The sequence below is a fragment of the Lithobates pipiens genome, unplaced genomic scaffold (genome assembly GCF_037356315.1).
Source record: "Lithobates pipiens isolate NorthernLeopardFrog02 unplaced genomic scaffold, aLitPip1_a1.2 Scaffold_10, whole genome shotgun sequence".
NCBI lineage: Eukaryota > Metazoa > Chordata > Amphibia > Anura > Ranidae > Lithobates > Lithobates pipiens.
In genome coordinates this window covers 125,761,395-125,778,365 of record NW_027507686.1, presented here as the reverse complement: position 1 = coordinate 125,778,365, position 16,971 = coordinate 125,761,395, and the positions used below count along the sequence as shown (strand labels likewise).

The following is a 16,971-nucleotide window of genomic DNA, read 5'->3' as shown; positions in this document are numbered from 1 at the left end:
TGTGGCAGGTGACGTGGCAAGTGGACAATCCACAACTTGTGGCAGGTGACGTGGCAAGTGACGTGGCAGGTGATGTGGCAAGTCACGTGGCAAGTGGACAATCCACAACTTGTGGCAAGTGACATGGCAAGTGACGTGGCAAGTGGACAATACAAAACTTGTGGCAGGTGACGTGGCAAGTGACGTGGCAGGTGATGTGGCAAGTGACTTGGCAAGTGGACAATACAAAACTTGTGGCAGATGACGTGGCAAGTGTCGTGGCAGGTGATGTGGCAAGTCACGTGGCAAGTGGACAATCCACAACTTGTGGCAAGTGACGTGGCAAGTGGACAATACAAAACTTGTGGCAGGTGACGTGGCAAGTGACGTGGCAGGTGATGTGGCAAGTCACGTGGCAAGTGGACAATCCACAACTTGTGGCAAGTGACGTGGCAAGTGACGTGGCAAGTGGACAATACAAAACTTGTGGCAGGTGACGTGGCAAGTGACGTGGCAGGTGATGTGGCAAGTCACGTGGCAAGTGGACAATCCACAACTTGTGGCAAGTGATGTGGCAAGTGACGTGGCAAGTGGACAATACAAAACTTGTGGCAGGTGACGTGGCAAGTGACATGGCAGGTGATGTGGCAAGTCACATGGCAAGTGGACAATCCACAACTTGTGGCAAGTGACGTGGCAAGTGACGTGGCAAGTGGACAATACAAAACTTGTGGCAGGTGACGTGGCAAGTGACGTGGCAGGTGATGTGGCAAGTGACGTGGCAAGTGGACAATCCAAAACTTGTGGCAGGTGACGTGGCAAGTGACGTGGCAGGTGATGTGGCAAGTGGACAATCCACAACTTGTGGCAAGTGACGTGGCAAGTGGACAATACAAAACTTGTGGCAGGTGACGTGGCAAGTGATGTGGCAGGTGATGTGGCAAGTCACGTGGCAAGTGGACAATCCACAACTTGTGGCAGGTGCCGTGGCAAGTGACACGCTAAATACAAGTACACTGCAGCTCTCACAGTTGCTGCTACTCACTCTGGTCTCACAAAATTGCTGAAATAGTTAATAATACAGTTTTTTTGAGCTGGGGAGGGTCTATGATGTTAGCTTAACTAAACGCTTCTAGACGCAAACGCGGTAAAACGCCACTAAATCGCGGTAAAAATCGCGGCAAAACGCGCGTTTCTAAACGCCGGTTTCAACATGTGTCCAGCAGCGCTTGCATCTGCGTCTCGTGTGCATGAAGCCTAAGTGTGACAAACATGCAAAGGAACAGGAAATGAGGACAAACACTTTTTCACACCACTGTAGATTTTAACTTTTAATGGACACTCACCTGTCACCTTTTAATGGACACTCACCTGTCCCAAGGTCCAGCGATGTCAGCGATGTCGGCAGCCGAGACCGATCGATCGCTCGGCTCTCGGCTGCTGCAACCACCATTCTAGGTGAGGGAATCAGGAAGTGAAGCGCTGCGGCTTCACTTCCCGGTCCCCTACTGCGCATGCGCGAGTCACGCGGTTCAATAGGAATTGTCCTGCACTGTCTCTGGGACCCGTGTGTGTCCCAGCAGACAGCGCACAGGGACAGGAAGAGGCATAGACACCCAATTGGGTCTAATCGTTCTGGTAAGCCTTTAAAGAACCTATAGTGGCAGATCATTTATCATTTCTTTTTCACTAAAAATCACCCAATAGTCTGCATATATTGTTTCACCGTTTGGATCACCATAACCAACTTTTTGGACATTTATTAATAGGATTGGGATTGTCATTTTCCTACTATTACGGACAATTTATATAGAGTGGATCTACAAACAAATTGTTTCACTGTATTTTGATGATTTAGTAGACATGTGCATTCGTTTTCGTCCGAATGCATTTTCGTCCGAATTTCAGCTATTTTCGTTTTCGTTTTGACAAACGATAACGAAAGCACAAAATCCGAAAAACGAAAGATCCGACATAAATAAATGCTTTATTTTCGTTTTCATTGTTACAACAGTTCGATATAGAATAGGAGATTCGACATGACTCTGACAACAATCTGTGTCTATAGAACCTGTGGTCGAATGTGCTTAACCTTACCTCTATTAGTCCAAGATTATATAGAGAAAATATTCGACAGAGAAAAAAGATTTGACAGAGAGAAAAGATTCTGCAAGTTACTGTCCTTAAAAGTGTTTGGGGACCCGGGTCCTGCCCCAGGGGACATGTATCAATGCAAAAAAAAGTTTTAAAAACGGCCGTTTTTTCGGGAGCAGTGATTTTAATAATGATTAAAGTGAAACAATAAAAGTGTAATATTCCTTTAAATTTCGTAGGGGGGGGGGGGTTGTCTATAGTATGCCTGTGAAGGGGCGCATGTTTCCCGTGCTTAGAATTGTCCCTGCACAAAGTGTCATTTATGCAGGAAAAAAAGTCCTTTAAAATCACTCGCAGCTATTATGAATTGTCGGCTCCGTAATACAGAGAACACTCATTGAAAGTCATTGATAAAAAAAAAAAATAATAAATTAAAAAAAAGCGTGGGGGTCCCCCAAATTCAATTACCAGGCCCTTCAGGTCTGGTATGGATATTAAGGGGAACCCTGCCTCAAATTTAAGAAAAAATTTGACGTGGGGTTCCCCCTAAATATCCATAACCAGACCCTTCAGGTCTGGTATGGATATTAAGGGGAACCCCGCATCAAATTTAAAAAAAAATTGACGTGGGGTTCCCCCTAAAAATCCATACCAGACCCTTTATCCGAGCACGCAACCTGGCAGGCCGCAGGAAAAGAGGGGGGGACGAGAGAGCGGCCCCCCTCCCTCCTGAACCGTACCAGGCCACATGCCCTCAACATTGGGAGGATGCTTTGGGGGTCTGTGACCCCTCAAAGCACCTTGTCCCCATGTTGATGAGGACAAGGGCCTCATCCCCACAACCCTGGCCGGTGGTTGTGGAGGTCTGCGGGCGGGGGGCTTATCAGAATCTGGAAGCCCCCTTTAACAAGGGGACCCCCAGATCCCACCCCCCCGTTTGAAATGGTAAGGGGGTACAAAAGTACCCCTACCATTTCACAAAGAAAGTGTAAAAAATGGTTAAATAAAACAAACACACTTTTGAAAAATTCCTTTATTAAAAATAAAAAAATTAAAAAAAAGATTCCAGCGGCGGTAATCCACTCTTGCTATCCAGCGACGGACGATCATCTCTCCAGCGATGTCTCATGTCATCCAGCGCAGCGATCCATCCTTCTTCTGTCTCCTCCACGGAGACACTGCAGGCATTCCGGCGGCTGACGTTTCTTATATACGGAGGGCCGGGCCACCCGTCACCTGACCCCGCCCCCCTCTGACGCAAGGGGAAACCCGGGGTTCCCTGTGACGTAGGGGTGACCCGCACCCCTCTGATGTAACACAGGCAGGTTTCCGTTACATCAGAGGGGGGCGGGGTCACCCATACGTCACAATTCATAATAGCTGCAAGTGATTTTAAAGGACTTTTTTTCCTGCATAAATGACACTTTGTGCTGGGACAGTTCTAAGCACGGGAAACATGCGCCCCTTCACAGGCACACTATAGACAACCCCCCCCCCCCTACGAAATTTAAAGGAATATTACACTTTTATTGTTTCACTTTAATCATTATTAAAATCACTGCTCCCGAAAAAACGGCCGTTTTTAAAACTTTTTTTTGCATTGATACATGTCCCCTGGGGCAGGACCCGGGTCCCCAAACACTTTTTAGGACAGTAACTTGCAAATTAGCCTTTAAAATTAGCACTTTAGATTTTGAACGTTGGAGTCCCATAGACTTTAATAGGGTTCTAAAGTATGCTATATAGTTAGCTCCGTCGAATCTTCTTTATACATTCGACAGACACCATAAGCCTTCCAAGACAGATTCGACCGTAATTCATGTGGATTTTCGGACGAATGCAATTTTTGAACGAAAAACGAAATAAATAAAAACGACTTTCGGGAGTAACTAAATAAATTAAGTTTTCGGCCGAAAACGAAATTCCGAAACAAAATATTTTACTCTGCACATGTCTATTATTTAGCACTGGTTTTGGGTTATTGATATTTGCACTTTTTAATTTGTGTATATCCCCATTATTCTCTGCACTACCTGAGATTTCTCACGTAAGCGCTGTACTTATTCATTTTATTTCATTTTTTTTTGTTCATTTTATGTTATATTTTGCAATATTGATCCTCTGCTGTGCTGGCTGCTTGTGTTTAATTTAAAGGGACAGCGTGGTATTTATTATATATATTTTTTCCTTACATTGGGGGAATTACACTAGAAGGTATTTACACGGGGGGGGGGGGTATACGCTGGGGGAGGGGGGTTTTCACTAAGGAGATTTTACAATGGTGGTGAGGATTTAGGCTGGGGAGTGAAATGGTGGGTGAAATTTACACTATGGGAGATTAAACTGGGAGGATTTACATGGGGGGAATTACACTAGGGGAGCTGAACATTTGTTCATCCAGCACCCTCCACGAGTGTCGGACATCACCGCTACTCCGTGCCTAGCCTGACATACTTTTCGTCCAATGGGACTTCTTCTGTGAGGCAGTAAGGCTCACAAATGTTTCCATTATGAGCCTAATCGTATCGTTTTTGTTTTTTTGGAAGTACAACTTTTAATAAACTTTTGTGTGCGTTTAAAGAATGTTGCCTAAGGAGTTTATCTTCCTCTTTCTTATATGATGAATGTGTGACCGGACTCTGAAGTTTCCTTGACTGATAACTGTGGGGTAGACACCTGTGGAATCCAATTAAGCAGGCTGAGTAGCGGATGTGGTTGAGCCCATAGTGAGGGGTGAAAGCTCACTAATGCGCATATAGACCCTGGAGGGTCTTAAAATCTGGTAAGCAGATATACTTGCTTTGTCTATTGGGGAGTACCAGGTGTCTTCACAGATCGAACATTGGATCAGCACATGTTTTGAGTTCACTTTATGGATGTGGAATTGGGACATTTGCCCCCATTTTTCACATTTCATCTTTATTGCAATATCATAGTTTTTTTTATACTTGTATCAGTAGGGTCACGCTTCGACAGCGCTACACGTTTTGATTTTGATTCTCACCTATGTCTGGCCATGGCAGCAGATACTATGGGCATATGACAATGAATTGGATCTGTCGGGGAAGGCATGTCCGTGCTGGTGGAATTTTGCGGCATATATATAGTATCTCACAAAAGTGAGTACACCCCTCCCATTTTTAGATAAATATTTGATTATATCTTTTCATGCGACAACACTGAAGAAATTACACTTTGCAACAATGTAAAGTAGTGAGTGTACAGCTTGTATAACAGTGTACATTTGCTGTCCCCCCTCAAAATAACTCAACAAACAGCCATTAATGTCTAAACTGCTGGCAACAAAAGTGACTATTTCTAGCACTGCCTTAACTGGAAACAAAGGTTGCCTGGATCAACCAAAAAATGAATCACTATTTAATTTATAAGAATAATGCATATACTTTCATCCACACCAAACGGTGGGATGTGGTTCAAGCGACCCTATTAGCATAAAGAAAAAATAGGAGAATAAAGATCTCCAAAGAAGGTCACCACAAATCGCTATAGTAAATACAAAAATTCTAATTTATTGATTACAAAAACCACCAACTATTTTATTGAAAACACCAAAAGAAAGGGAAGCCACTTCTAAACTATACACATAAAGACCACAGATTCATTAAAAATATGACAACGTGGTAAAAATAATATTGTTTTGACATAGTTGTCATATTTTTTATGAGTCTGTGGTCTTTATGTGTATAAACCCCTTTCCCTTGGCATTTCATTAAAGTAGTTTGTAGTTTTTGTAATCAATAAATTGAATTTTTGCATTTACTATAGCGTTTTGCGTTGACCTACTTTGGAAATCTTTATTCTCCTATTTTTTCTCTCTGCCTTAACTGGGCCCAATTAGCCTTTTTCCCTCTCTGGTGTCATCGGATTCATTAGTGTTACAAGGTCTCAGGTGTGAATGGGGAGCAGGTGTGTTACATGTGGTGTTATCGCTCTCACTCTCTCATACTGGTCAATGGTAGTTCAACATGGCAAAAAACTCTGAGGATCTGAATTAAAGAATTGTTGCTCTACATAAAAATGGCCTAGGTTATAAGATTGCCAAGACGCTGAAACAGAGTTGCAGCACAGTGGCCAAGACCATACAGCCATTTAAGATGACAGGTTCCACTCAGAACAGGTCTCGCCATGGATGAACAAAGGTGTTGAGTGCAAATGCTCAGCGTCATATCCATATTTTCTTTGGGAAATAGACATATGAGTGCTGCCAAAATTGCTGCAGAGGTTGAAGGGGTGGGGGGGTCAGCCTGTCAGTGCTCAGACCATTCGCCGCATCAAATTGGTCTGTGAGACTGTCGTCCTGGAAGGAAGCCACTTCTAAACAGGATGCACAAGAAAGCCCACAGTTTGCTAAAGATGAACAGACTATGGAAATGGATTACTGGAACCATGTCCTGTGGTCTGATGAGACCAAGATAAACTTATTTGGTTTAGATGGTTTCAAGCGTGTGTGGCAACAACCAGGTGAGAAGTACAAAGACAAGTGTGTCTTGCCTACAGTCAAGCATTGTGGTAGGAGCTATTGTTCATTGAGGGAACCATGAATGCCAACATGTACTGTGACATACTGAAGCAGAGCATATATAGTTACATAGTAGGTGAGGTTAAAAAGACATGTCCATTAAGTCCAAACTATGTGTGTGACTAGATGTCAGTATTACATTGTATATCTCTGTATGTTGTGGTCATTCAGGTGCTTATCTAATAGTGTTTTGACATTACCGATGCTCCCCGCTGATACCACCGCCTGTGGAAGGTAATTCCACCTACTTGCCGCTCTTACAGTAAAGAACCCTCTACGTAGTTTAAGATTAAACCCTTTATTAGCTTTGTTGTCCTTCTTTGTACTCGCTCCATTTCCAATACATCCTTCCTGAGGACTGGTGCCCAGAACTGGACAGCATACCAGAGTCTTGTAGAGCGTGAGAATTATTATTTTATCTCTGGAGTTGATCCCCTCTTTAAAGCATGTCAATATTCTGTTTGCTTTGTTAGCAGCAGCTTGGCATCACATGCCATTGCTGAGCCTATCATCTACTAGGACTCCCAGGTCCTTTTCCATCCTACATTCCCCCAGGGGTGCACCCTCCAGTTTATAGATTGCATTCATATTTTTGCCACCCAAATGCATTATTTAAAAATTTTCTACATTAAACCTCATTTGCCATGTAGTTGCCCACCCCATTAATTTGTTCAGATCTTTTTGCAAGGCTCCCGCATCATGTGGTTAAATTTATTGCCCTGCTTAGCTTAATATTGTCCGTAAATACAGAGATTGAACTGTTTATACCATCCTCCAGGTCGTATATCAACAAATTAAATAAGATTGGTCCCAGCACAGAACCCTGGGGGACCCAACTACCCACCCCTGACCATTCCGAGTACTCCCCATTTATCACCACCCTCTGAAATCACCCTTGTATCCAGTTTTAAATCCATATACTCACCCCATGGTCCATGTCAATAGGCCTTATTTTGTACAGTAAACATTTATGGGGAACTGTGTCAAATGCTTTTGACATGATCCCCTCCCTTTAGAGACTGGGCCGCAGGGCAGAATTCCAACATAACGATCCCAAACACACTTCCAAGATGACCACTGCTTTGCTAAAGAAGCTGAGGGCAAAAGTGATGGACTGACAGAACTAAACCCTATTGAGCATCTGTGGGGCATCCTAACAGAAGGTGGAGGAGCGTAAGGTCTCTAACATCCACCATCTCCATGATGTTGTCAGAGGAGTGGAAGAGAACTCCAGTGGCAACCTGTGATGCTCTGTTGAACTCCATGCCCAAGAGGGTTAAGGCAGCGCTAGAAAATAATGGTGGCCACACAAAATATTGACACTTTGGGCCTAATTTGGACATTTTCAATTAGGATTGGATTCACTTTTGTTTCTAGCAGTTTAGACATTAATGGCTGTGTGTTGAGATATTTTGAGGGGACAGCAAATTTACACTGTTATACAAGTTGTACACCTACTACTTTACATTGTAGTAAAGTGTAATTTCTTCAGTGTTGACACATGAAAAGGTATAATAAAATATTTACAGAAATGGGACCGGTGTACTCACTTCTGTGAGATACTGTATATGTGCATGCGCACACCAATAGCTGTTCAGACAGATGTGCATAGTTGTGGACCAGGGAACGTACAAGGGCGCATGAGCACTCACGCATCAGTGCACACCTTTCACTAGTGCTGGCGCTAAGCGGCTTAAAACTGGACATAGTCTGTGGACCAATATGACCACAACTTATTCTTTTTAGTAATGCCTATGTTAAGGGTTAGGCCCAAAAACATCTTAAATTCAGAAACCGAGATTCTTTTCCATTCTAATTTTCTGACAAGGTTTGCATTTGGATTTCCGGTGATAAATTGCTCGACATACAAATTGCTTTGATCGACAATCGATCTGTACAGATTTTCCATGAAAAACAGCTAAAATAAAAAAAAAAAAAAACACAAAAAAACAAAAAAAAACACAAGGAGTTACATTTTCTGTTTCCACCTGCATTCCGGGTTAGCCAGTGAATGGTGGAAGTATAAGCGTTGCAGAATCTGTGAGCTCTACGGGCCTGTGTTTGAATTCTTGGTGGCTGCGGGACACTACTTGTGCTAGCCACCGCACCAGCTTGAACTGCAATTATGGGACTCACTATGTCACCAAGTGTTACTGCAATGCTGGTTTATCCAAGAGCAGGATGTACTAGGCCACTGGTACTTGCCAGTACTAGCACTCTGTTGCATGCATGAATCGTGAGATTGTACCACCTCAGCAACCTGGGCGTGGGGTCGGGTATGTCTGACCTTAGCAGGGACCACTACTTCATCATCTGAGCTATCTGTCAGGGTGCCACTGCTCTCCACAGGTTCATATTCTAAGCCCGATTCTGACAGTAAGGACTCCCCATCACTCTCATCTGTCATGCTCAGAATCCTGTAGGCCTCTTCACTACTGTACCTTTTGTTGGAGATTTTGGCCACTAAATATATAGGTACCTAGTGTGACTCACAGGTAAAAAAGTAACCTGTGAAGGACTGTTTGAACTGCTACAAAAAAGTTACCAACTAGTGCTAGCAGAGGTCAGCCCTGATTCTTCTAACGCTATGGTTTTGTGTAGTGTGTATGTGACGGACTGGGGTTTATATGGTCACAAAACAGACACCCCAAAGCAAAGTACATATTCATTTTTTTTTTATATTTCTAAACATATCCCTTCTATTCTATTAATAACCAGTAGATGGCAGAGAAGGTACACAAACAGAGTCTATATAAGGCCACACACCATGTGACTGGAAATTAAACTACTTCCAGCCATAAAGTCAGTGGTCATATCTCATGCTGTTTGTGTGATTCTTTGCAGGTATGTACTCTAAATTGTTCCTAATCTGTATTAACCTGTGATAGAAAGATTCCTAAACATCTTGAGCAGATGCAGAAAAAGTCTCAGCAGATTTTATGCTATAGTTTTGCTGTAATTAGAAGTTTGTAACAGCATGTGTCAGAAACAAGGGAAAAGTGCATAAGAACATGAAAATACTGCATTAGTCAGAACAAATGTCTATGATAGACACTGGACCTTTCTAAATAGGTATATTTAAACCTGATTTGTTGGAAATTGCATAGATTTATAGAAGCACATGTTTTCTGTTATTTAATATAGAAAAAAACCTATTGTATGTAAAGCTTATGTATTGCATCATACAGACATGCAATGTGCACCATCTAGTGGTTAAAAAAGAGTACTACCATGATAATATTTGTATTAAAGCAATGCATTGCCAGTATGATTATTGCACACTTAACCACTTGCCGACCGCCGCACGACGATATACGTCGGCAGAATGGCACGGGCAGGCATATGGGCGTATATATAAGTCCCTGCCTGCCCGCGGGTGGGGGGCCCGATCGGGGCCCCCCCCGGTGCCTGCGGCGGTCGGCATTCCTTCGAGAGCGATCCGGGATGAGGGGGCGGCCATTCATTCATGGCCACCCCCTCGCGATCGCTCTCGACGAATGGAAATCCCCCGTGACATCACTTCCTCTCCTGTAATGTAAACACAGGAGAGGAAGTGATGTATTCTCTCCTCCGTGTCGGTATTTTTCGTTCCGACACGGAGGAGAGCGGATCGGTGAGTTGCACCAACACTCTACACACACAGTAGAACATGCCAGGCACACTCACACCCCCCCTTTACCCCCCGATCACCCCCCCAATTACCCCTGCCCCCCAGTCACAGTGACACCAATGTCATTTTTTATTTATTTTTTTTTTGCATTGGTGTCATTTGTGACTGTAATAACTGTTAGGGCAGTTAGAGTTAGCCCCCTTTAGTTCTAATGTACCCCCCTAACCCCCCCAATAAAGGTTTAACCCCGTGATCACCCCCCGTCGCCAGTGTCACTAAGGCTGGGTTCACATTGCAGCGGTTTATGAGAACGAATGTGATTCGCACCGCACTGCAGTGCAAATCACATCCGATCTCTGTGCGATTCGAGTTCAGCCATTCGCCGCACCCGCCACACCCGCCGCACCCGCCGCAAATTCGCACGGGACCCTTTTTTTGGCCCGCAGCAGAATCGGATCGCATGGGTGTTCACACCATGCGATCCGAGTTTGCAGATCGCACTGCGATATGCGAACTGATCTGGGGGTGTCAGTAACATTTCACTGACACTCCCAGCAGTTCGCATAGGGCAGTGTGAACTGCCGCCGGGAGGCATGCGATGCGGGAACCCGCCGCGGATTTGCGGCGTTTCCGCATCGCTCCAGTGTGAACCCAGCCTAATAAGCGATCATTTTTCTGATCGCCGTATTAGTGTCACAGGTGACGCTAGTTAGGCAGGTAGGTATTTAGGTTCGCCGCAGCTTTTTATAGCGCCAGGGACCCCCATATACTACCGCATAAAGCCCCCTGATTGCCCCCTAGTTAACCCTTTCACCTGTGATCACCATATAACTGTTACAGGTGACGCTGGTTGGTTAGTTATTTTTTTATAGTTTCAGGGCACCCGCCATTTATTACCTAATAAAGGTTTAACCCCCTGATCACCCGGCGGGTGTCATTTGTGACTAATAACTGTTAGGGCAGTTAGGGTTAGCCCCCTTTAGTTCTAAGGTACCCCCCTAACCCCCCCAATAAAGGTTTAACCCCGTGATCACCCCCCGTCGCCAGTGTCACTAAGGCTGGGTTCACATTGCAGCGGTTTGAGAACGGATGTGATTCGCACCGCACTGCAGTGCAAATCACATCCGATCTCTGTGCGATTCCAGTTCAGCCATTCGCCGCACCCGCCGCACCCGCCACACCCGCCGCACCCGCCGCAAATTCGCACGGGACCCTTTTTTTGGCCCGCAGCAGAATCGGATCGCATGGGTGTTCACACCATGCGATCCGAGTTTGCAGATCGCACTGCGATATGCGAACTGATCTGGGGGTGTCAGTAACATTTCACTGACACTCCCAGCAGTTCGCATAGGGCAGTGTGAACTGCCGCCGGGAGGCATGCGATGCGGGAACCCGCCGCGCATTCGTGGCGTTCCCGCATCGCTCCAGTGTGAACCCAGCCTAATAAGCGATCGTTTTTCTGATCGCTGTATTAGTGTCACAGGTGACGCTAGTTAGGCAGGTAGGTATTTAGGTTCGCCGCAGCTTTTTATAGCGCCAGGGACCCCCATATACTACCGCATAAAGCCCCCTGATTGCCCCCTAGTTAACCCTTTCACCAGTGATCACCATATAACTGTTACAGGTGACGCTGGTTGGTTAGTTATTTTTTTATAGTTTCAGGGCACCCGCCATTTATTACCTAGTCTCACTAGTGTACCCCTAAATTTAGGGGTGTCTACTTTCCAAAATGGGGTCATTTGGGGGGGGGTTTGTGCCATCTTGGCATTTTATGGCCTTCAAAACTGTAACGCCCTTAGAAAGCCTGAAGGCGGTGCTTGGTTTTCGGGGCCCCGTACGCGGCTAGGCTCCCAAAAAGTCCCACATATGTGGTATCCCCGTACTCAGGAGAAGCAGCAGAATTTATTTTGGGGTGTCATTTCACATATGCCCATGGCATGTGTGAGCAATATATCATTTAGTGACAACTTTGTGAAAAAAAAAAAAAAAAAAAAAGTTTGTAATTTTCCCGCAACTTGTGGCAAAATATAAAATATTCCATGAACTCAACATGCCTCTCAGCAAATAGCTTGGGGTGTCTACTTTCTAAAATGGGGTCATTTGTGGGGGTTTTGTGCCATCTTGGCATTTTATGGCCTTCAAAACTGTAATAGGTAGTGAGAAGTGAACTCAAAAATTTACGCCCTTAGAAAGCCTGAAGGCGGTGCTTGGTTTTCGGGGCCCCGTACGCGGCTAGGCTCCCAAAAAGTCCCACATATGTGGTATCCCCGTACTCAGGAGAAGCAGCAGAATTTATTTTGGGGTGTCATTTCACATACGCCCATAGCATGTGTGAGCAATATATCATTTAGTGACAACTTTGTGTAAAAAAAAAAAAAAATTTTTTTTTTTGTCATTATTCAATCGCTTGAGGCAAAAAAATAAAATATTCAATGGGCTCAACATGCCTCTTATCAATTTCCTTAGGGGGTCTACTTTCCAAAATGGGGTAATTTGGGGGGGTTTTGTACTGCCCTGCCATTTTAGCACCTCAAGAATTGAGATAGGCAGTCGTAAACTAAATTCCAGAAAACGTACCTTAGTTTGTAGATGTGACAACTTTTGCGCAAACCAATAAATATACAATTATTGACTTTTTTTTTACCAAAGACATGTGGCTGAATACATTTTGGCCTAAATGTATGACTAAAATTGAGTTTATTGGATTTTTCTAATAACAAAAAGTAGAAAATATCATTTTTTTTCAAAATTTGCGGTCTTTTTACGTTTATATCGCAAAAAATAAAAATCGCAGAGGCAATCAAATACCATCAAAAGAAAGCTCTATTTGTGGGAAGAAAAGGACGCAAATTTTGTTTGGGTACAACATTGCATGACCGCGCAATTACCAGTTAAAGCAGTTAAAGCAGCGCAGTGCCAGAGTGTAAAAAGACCTCTGGTCATTTACCAGCAAAATGGTCCGGTCTGAAAGTGGTTAAAGTGTACCAGAGAGATAAAGATAATTATCTATAACACTGAATAACAGGGATATATATGTTATTAAATTTAGTAATGTTCATTGTTATAACTACGTTTTAAAATACTTTAGTTAAAATCTGTATTATATATATTGTTAATGGTTATAAACATGTGACTATAAAAATGTAAAAGATGTATTGTTATGTAAAATTAAACTACTTCCAGCCATAAAGTCAGTGGTCATATCTCATGCTGTTTGTGTGATTCTTTGCAGTCCACGCCAAGCTGATCACCTTATCTCATCGCGTCTACAACCATCGGCTCTCTTAATTCACATTTTGAGGCCGGTAACATGTATCAGAAGTGACCTACTGACACTACACATGTTAGGGGTTAAACTATGTGTTCTGGTGTCAGTGTATTACTTGTACTAACAGTAGCTGTTGTCTCTTCTCTCTGTGGAAATGAAAAGGGCTCTGCAAGAAAAGAGCTCATCCTTTCCTGTGCCTGTGCTTTGTAAACATCTGTCCCCCGCTGGCTCCAGACCGAAAACTGAGCGATCAAACATCGCTGATTGCTCAGCTCTCAGTCTTCAGGCTGTGGAGAGTTGGTGAATATCGGTGTGCGCTGGCCTGTGCAGGGGCTGGGAGCAGCTGGCTTAGTCTTTCGGCATTGGTCGAGGCATCCAGGTGGATCCTGGCTTCAGCCTGCTGTCAGCTGAAAAGGCGTAACTGCAGTACAGAATGAATTGCACTTCTGTGATCCCTAGGAGAAGTACAGCCAAAAAAGCTTTGGCTATACTTCTCCATTAATCAGCTGCGGGGCTTCTGATCCTGCGAAAGAGTGCATCTAAATTAAGTAATTTCTAATGTCATTAGTGTTTTTTGTGCGCTACAGCAGCTATACTGTGAACCATTATTCCAATTAGTAGGATAAGGATAAATGTAAGCCATTGTATAAGAAAGCACTCCTTTGAACATCAAAGTTTTTAGAAAATCTAGAACACAGGATTAAAATAAAGAGAATCACACAATTAAAAGTTATTCAATAAACAGTCACTCCAAAACATACCTGGCTTAAATGATATTAAACAGGAGCGATTTGTACATGTACCTTCTGGAAAAATCAAAACCTGATAAAAAGAGAGGGGGGGCAGTCAAGTTAACAGTAATTATGCATGCGCAATAACACTTGCTAAAATATGTTTAAACTCTCTCATAAGTCCTGTATAGGAGTTTGTATGCAGTGTATTAAGCCTTGTACACACGGTCGGAGAATCCGTCGGAATGTGTCCTATCGTACCGCGTTGTCGGATAATCCGACTGTGTGTGGTATGCATCGGACTGATTCCGTCGGAATATCCGTCGGACCCAATTTTCCAACTTGTTGGAAATATTTTTCGACCAACTGGTTCGATTGGACATACTCCGATCATGTGTAGAGAATTTTGAGCGGACAAAGTGCCACACATGCTCAGATCAAATTCCTACATCAAAGCTATTGGCTACTAGCCTGGACGTAGTCCCATCGTAACGAAATTACGTAATCACGTTCTGAATGATCGGATTTTTCGACAACTTAGTCCGACCGTTTGTATGCAACAGTTTCGGACAAGCTCCGACAGACAAAATCCGACGGACAAAATCCGACGGATTTGGTTGTCGAAATCTCCGACCATGTGTACAGGGGCTTACATGTATGGCATTCCCTTAAACATTTGCATATTGCCGGAAACTGCATTCATCCATGGTGAGGAGTCCTGACTTTAAAACATTAGCAACTTCTTATTGCTGTTTTATTGAAATGTTATGCATATTAACATAAACCTTTAAAAAAAACCTCCTACATATTTCCTTTAAATGTTCATGATTTAATTAAAGGCACCACAAAAAATGAATACATGAACTTAGAAGCAGTGGTTCTATTTACACTTTATCACCATAATCCCTGTTCATTGTGAAGTACTCAGAAAGGCTGCCTTGCCAGTAATCCTTGCTGCTCTACTCAAAATCCTGGTCCCAGAGTCCCAAGTTCTTCACAATGAACAGTGATTATGGTGTTTTTACTAGAAACCATTTACAATCCTGTGTATGAATTTGACATTCTTACCTTGGATGAATACAGTGCCTTGAAAAAGTATTCACACCCCTTGAAATTTTCCACATATTGTCATGTTACAACCAAAAACGTAAATGTGTTTTATTGGGATTTTATGTGATAGACCAACACAAAGTGGCACATAATTGTGAAGTGGAAGAAAAATGATAAATGGTTTTCAACATTTTTTACAAATACATATGAGAAAAGTGTGATGTGCATTTGTAGAACCACCTTTCCCTGCAATTATAGCTGCAAGTCTTTTTGAGTCTGTCTCTACCAGCTTGGCACATCTGGAGTGACATTTTTGCAAATTCTTCTTTGTAAAATAGCTCAACCTCTCTCATGGATGGAGATCGTTTGAACAGTAATTTTGGAGTCTTCATGCAGATTTGCAATTGGATTTAGGTCTGGCCTTTGACTGCGTTATTCTAACACATGAATATGCTTTGATCGAAACCATTCCATTGTAGCTCTGGCTGTAGGTTTAGGGTTGTGGTCCTGCTGGAAGGTGAACCTCTGCACTAGTCTCAAATCTTTTGTAGACTAACAGGTTTTCTTCTAAGATCGCCCTGTATTTGGCTCCATCCATCTTCCCATCAACTCTGACCAGTTTCCCTGTACTTGCTGAAGAAAAGCATCCCTACAACACGATGCTGCCAACACCATGTTTCACCGTGGGGATGGTGGGTTCAGGGTGATGTGCAGTGATAGTTTTAAGCCACACATAGCATTTTGCTTTTAGGCCAAAAAGTTCAATTTTGGTCTCATCTGACCAGAGCACCTTCTTCCACATGTTTGCTGTGTTCCCCACATGGCCTCTCGCAAACTGAAAACCGGACTTCTTATGGCATTCTTTCAACAATGGCTTTCTTCTTGCCACGCTCCCATAAAAAGGCCAGATTTGTGGAGTGCAGGACTAATAGTTGGACAGATTCTCCCACCTGAGAGACTCCTCCAGAGTTACCATGGGCCTCTTGGCTGTTTCTCCGATTAATGCTCTCCTTGCCCAAGCCTGTCAGTTTAGGTGTACGGCCATGTCTTCGTAGGTTTGCAGTTATGCCATACCCTTTCCATTTTCAGATGATGGATTGAACAGTGCTCTGTGAGATGCTCAAAGCCTGGGATATACAGTATATATTTTTTTTATATAACCTACCCTGCTTTGAACTTCTCCACAACGTTATCCCTGACCTGTCTGGTGTGTTCCTTGGCCTTTATGATGTTGTTTGTTCACTAAGGTTCTCTAACAAACCTGAGGGTTTCACAGAACAGCTGTATTTATACAGAGATTAAATTACACACAGGTGGACTCTATTTACTAGTTAGGTGACTTCTGAAGGCAATTTGTTAAACTAGATTTTAGTTAGGGGTACCAGATTAAAGGGGTCTGAATACAAATGCACACCACACTTTTCAGATATTTGTAAAACAAATTTGAAAACCATTTATTATTTTCCTTACATTTCACAATTATGTGCCACTTTGTATTGGTCTATCACTTAAAATACATTTACCGTATATACTCGAGTATAAGCCGAGATTTTCAGCCTCTTTTTTGAGGCTGAAAGTGCCCCCCTCGGCTTATACTCGAGTCATCGCTGTCTGCCCGCTCGATCAGCGTGTCGAGCAGACAGACAGCGGCCATTCTATTCAAAAGCCGCGCCTCCGGCTCCGCCTTCGCCTGTGATAG

General features: G+C 43.4%; 1 protein-coding gene across 5 annotated transcripts in view; it reads right to left on the bottom strand.

Annotated features, from left to right (window-relative positions):
• The window catches only part of LPCAT2 (lysophosphatidylcholine acyltransferase 2), a 322,785-nt gene that overhangs the window by 148,690 nt on the left and 157,124 nt on the right, over nucleotides 1–16,971 (bottom strand). For all 5 annotated transcript variants that reach the window (XM_077458072.1, XM_077458053.1, XM_077458081.1 and 2 more), the window contains exon 6: nucleotides 14,253–14,313. In XM_077458072.1, the coding sequence (XP_077314198.1) occupies nucleotides 14,253–14,313 (61 nt within the window). The remainder of the gene's footprint in view (nucleotides 1–14,252; nucleotides 14,314–16,971) is intronic.